The sequence below is a fragment of the Vicia villosa genome, linkage group LG3 (assembly GCF_029867415.1).
Source record: "Vicia villosa cultivar HV-30 ecotype Madison, WI linkage group LG3, Vvil1.0, whole genome shotgun sequence".
Classification (NCBI taxonomy): Eukaryota; Viridiplantae; Streptophyta; class Magnoliopsida; order Fabales; family Fabaceae; genus Vicia; species Vicia villosa.
Window position 1 is genome coordinate 165,503,623 of NC_081182.1, and position 3,031 is coordinate 165,506,653.

The following is a 3,031-nucleotide window of genomic DNA, read 5'->3' on the forward strand; positions in this document are numbered from 1 at the left end:
GATATAGAGGGTGGAAAGCTTTTTTGACAAACACCTATCTTAAGGATAAAGATGGAAACTTTCTTGAAGAGGCACCGGGACGGCCAAAAAAGTATGAGATCTTCATTGATGAAAAAGATTGGGCTGAGTTTGTAAAGCAAAGAGATGAAGATTTTCGGAAAAGGAGTGCCACGAATAGTGCGAGAGCATCCAAACCCGCGTATCCATACAAAAAAGGGCGTTTGGGATATGCACGCTTAGAGGATAAAATTGTAAGTAAATAGAAATACGTTTTAATTAATTGTCTAAATGTGCATGTTTTATTTGACGATTTTATCATTTGTGTCAATGCATAGTTAGAGGAGACTAAAAGTGAGGAAACTTCACTTCCTGTACATGTGTTGTGGAAGGAAGCTCGTGTGGGCAAGAATCAAGTTGTCGATCCCGATGTTCAGAGAGTTTATACTGAATGTGTAAGTATAATACTGTGTCTTTAATTAAATCAAATTTTTTTTAATATATAAATGATTTTTTATCTCCACTAATAATTATTGAAATGTAAATGAATTACAGGAGACCTTGTCGCAATCGGTATCCACCGGTGAGGGGAGCGTACTTAGTAGAGCACTAGATACTCTTGAGTATCCCGGTCGGGTGAGGGGTAAGGGTCATGGTGTGACTCCAACCTCTTTTTACAAGAGTCCTAGGAGAAGTGTTGCAAAAGTTGCAGGAATTGCAAGCACAAGTCTCTGAATTGCAAAGAGATAAAGATATGTATATGAGAGAAAAGTGCAACACTTCATCGGTGAAAGAAACTATTGATAAGGCTAGTATCAACTGTCAAAGGAAATTTCCCGAGGTAATTATAAATTTTTTTCCTTACAAATTGTTCTATTTTATTAATGATAATGACTTTATATTTACTATTGGTTTAGGGCATTTCATCTTGCCAACTATACTTATCGTCACCGAATTATCGACTAGTTGGCAAGGGAAAAGTGCACAACACTTTGGGAGATTTACTTCACCATAGACCGCTCCCGGATGGACACCTGAAAGTATCGGTGGATGTTGTATTAGATCATGATGCGATGCTACCGGTACCTGACATGGTCTCAGAGACGACATTGCTGCGAGATGCAATAGGATCATTTGTTGCATGGCCCTCGGAGCTCATTACCATTAGTGATGAGGTATATTGAAAATGATTATGAATCATTTAGTTTTCGAATGTCAATTCTAAACCGTTTATTAATTATTTTTTACATTTTAATTTTAGACTGCTCCTATAAAACCCGCAATTAAGTGTAAAGGGATTTTATAGGAGGAGGAGTCTGTTGCATCACTAAAAGAGGTACATTTAAAGTGTTAATATATAATCTGAATCTAAATCTGCATGATTTTATATTTTACCTAACTTATATGATTTTTAGGCATCCGCTCGGGAATCACAACAAGTGACGCAGCAAGTTCGTAGCGTACCACCCACTGGTCCTCCGAAGATAGCGGCAAAAAAAGGCGGTGCTTTTGTGCCTCGATACCGACGACGCTCGCAACAATGGTTGATATGTCCGATTTGAAGGATGGTGGTTTACGTGAAATCAATATGGATGAAAGTGTCTTCGGTATTGAATTCAAGTCACATATTGCAATTGATGACTTGGAAGAGATTTTTACGCATGAACAACTAGGCGTCGGTAATATGCACTCATACATCCGGTAATATTCACTCATCCGATATATTATTTAATTAGTCCCACAATATAATTTATTTACACATTTCATTGAAAATAATCTAATGTTTATTATGTTTTTATTTAAGGTTGTTGTATGACAGAGTGTTGCGCGGGACTGTATTGTCTAACAGATTCCGTTTCGTGTCTTCCGCCCATTGCAACGGAATGGCAATTGCTTCGGAACCGGAATCAGTTAGACAGCTCTTAGTCGATAGATTCATGTCCACCGGCAATTCAGAAAGTCTGCATCTTTGGGCGTATAATACCCGACCAGTAGGGTTAGTTTCTCATTCTTGGTTCATCTAATCTCTGTTTCTTTTGTGTATAGCAAAATTTTCATATAACCTATTGTTTTAATTTATAGAGCACACTGGTTGTTGCTTGCTATCAACCCTATAAGAGAAGTCGTGTATTATCTGAATTCGGTAAATGGTGACTGGACCAATTATCCGGCTATGAAGGAAATCGTTGATTTGTAAGTGGGATCGTTCTAAATATTCGTGTATATTTATATATTTACTTATTTGTGGGATTGATCTAAACATATGCTTTTATATATTTGTTAATTAGATCAATACAAGTGTTCCGAAGTCAACGGGACGCACAGGTATCCCGGACTAAATCAAACAACATTACTTGGATCAAAGTGCAGGTACATTATTTTTCACAATTTTGCTTATAATATTTATGCTACTTGATAAAACAAGACAACTATAAAATCTTATTTGTTTTTCTATGTAGTGTCCGCAACAGCGAAACAGTTCAGATTGCGGATACTTTGTTTTGAGGTTTATGAAAGAAATCCTTCAGGCGAATCAATTAGAGATTCCGCTCACGGTATGAATTTATAACTGAAGATAATTTCATATAATTTATTACATTTAACTAAATATATCATTCATATTATGTTTTTGTTTTGTAGTACCTTGACGAATTCCGTGCTGCTGGGTACCCGAGACTTAAGTTGGAAGAAATCAAAGAGGATTTGTGTCACTTTTATATTAAGCAATTTTTCATGTAGGATTTGTGTCGATTTGAACTATAAGATTATTGATGTTGTAATGATGTATATATATAATTTTGGATATTATAATGGTATTATATTAGTATATATATATATTGTCTTACTGATGGCTGAAATTATATCGTCGAAAATATATTACAGGTCGAAAATATTACAGGTTGAAAACATATTACAGGTCAAAAATATTACAGGTCGACTGGGAGGATTAAATTACAGGCTGCACATTAAAATACCTCATTTAGCAACGACAGCGCTGTGGTGTCGTTTTCTTTTACCTCCCCGTTTCACTTGG

General features: G+C 35.9%; 2 protein-coding genes across 2 annotated transcripts; both read left to right on the top strand.

The window, feature by feature from the left end:
• Nucleotides 1–724: 724 nt before the first annotated feature.
• On the top strand, nt 725–1,303 carry LOC131659317 (uncharacterized). Its single transcript, XM_058928524.1, has 3 exons — nt 725–838; nt 915–1,172; nt 1,259–1,303. Exons 1-3 carry the CDS (start codon nt 752–754, stop codon nt 1,301–1,303), a joined length of 390 nt encoding a protein of 129 aa, XP_058784507.1. The 5' UTR covers nt 725–751.
• A 580-nt stretch (nt 1,304–1,883) lies between these two features.
• Nucleotides 1,884–2,755, top strand: LOC131656870 (uncharacterized). The gene is made up of 5 exons (XM_058926452.1): nt 1,884–1,993; nt 2,080–2,190; nt 2,286–2,367; nt 2,457–2,552; nt 2,638–2,755. Exons 1-5 carry the CDS (start codon nt 1,935–1,937, stop codon nt 2,734–2,736), a joined length of 447 nt encoding a protein of 148 aa, XP_058782435.1. The 5' UTR covers nt 1,884–1,934; the 3' UTR covers nt 2,737–2,755.
• Nucleotides 2,756–3,031: the final 276 nt, after the last annotated feature.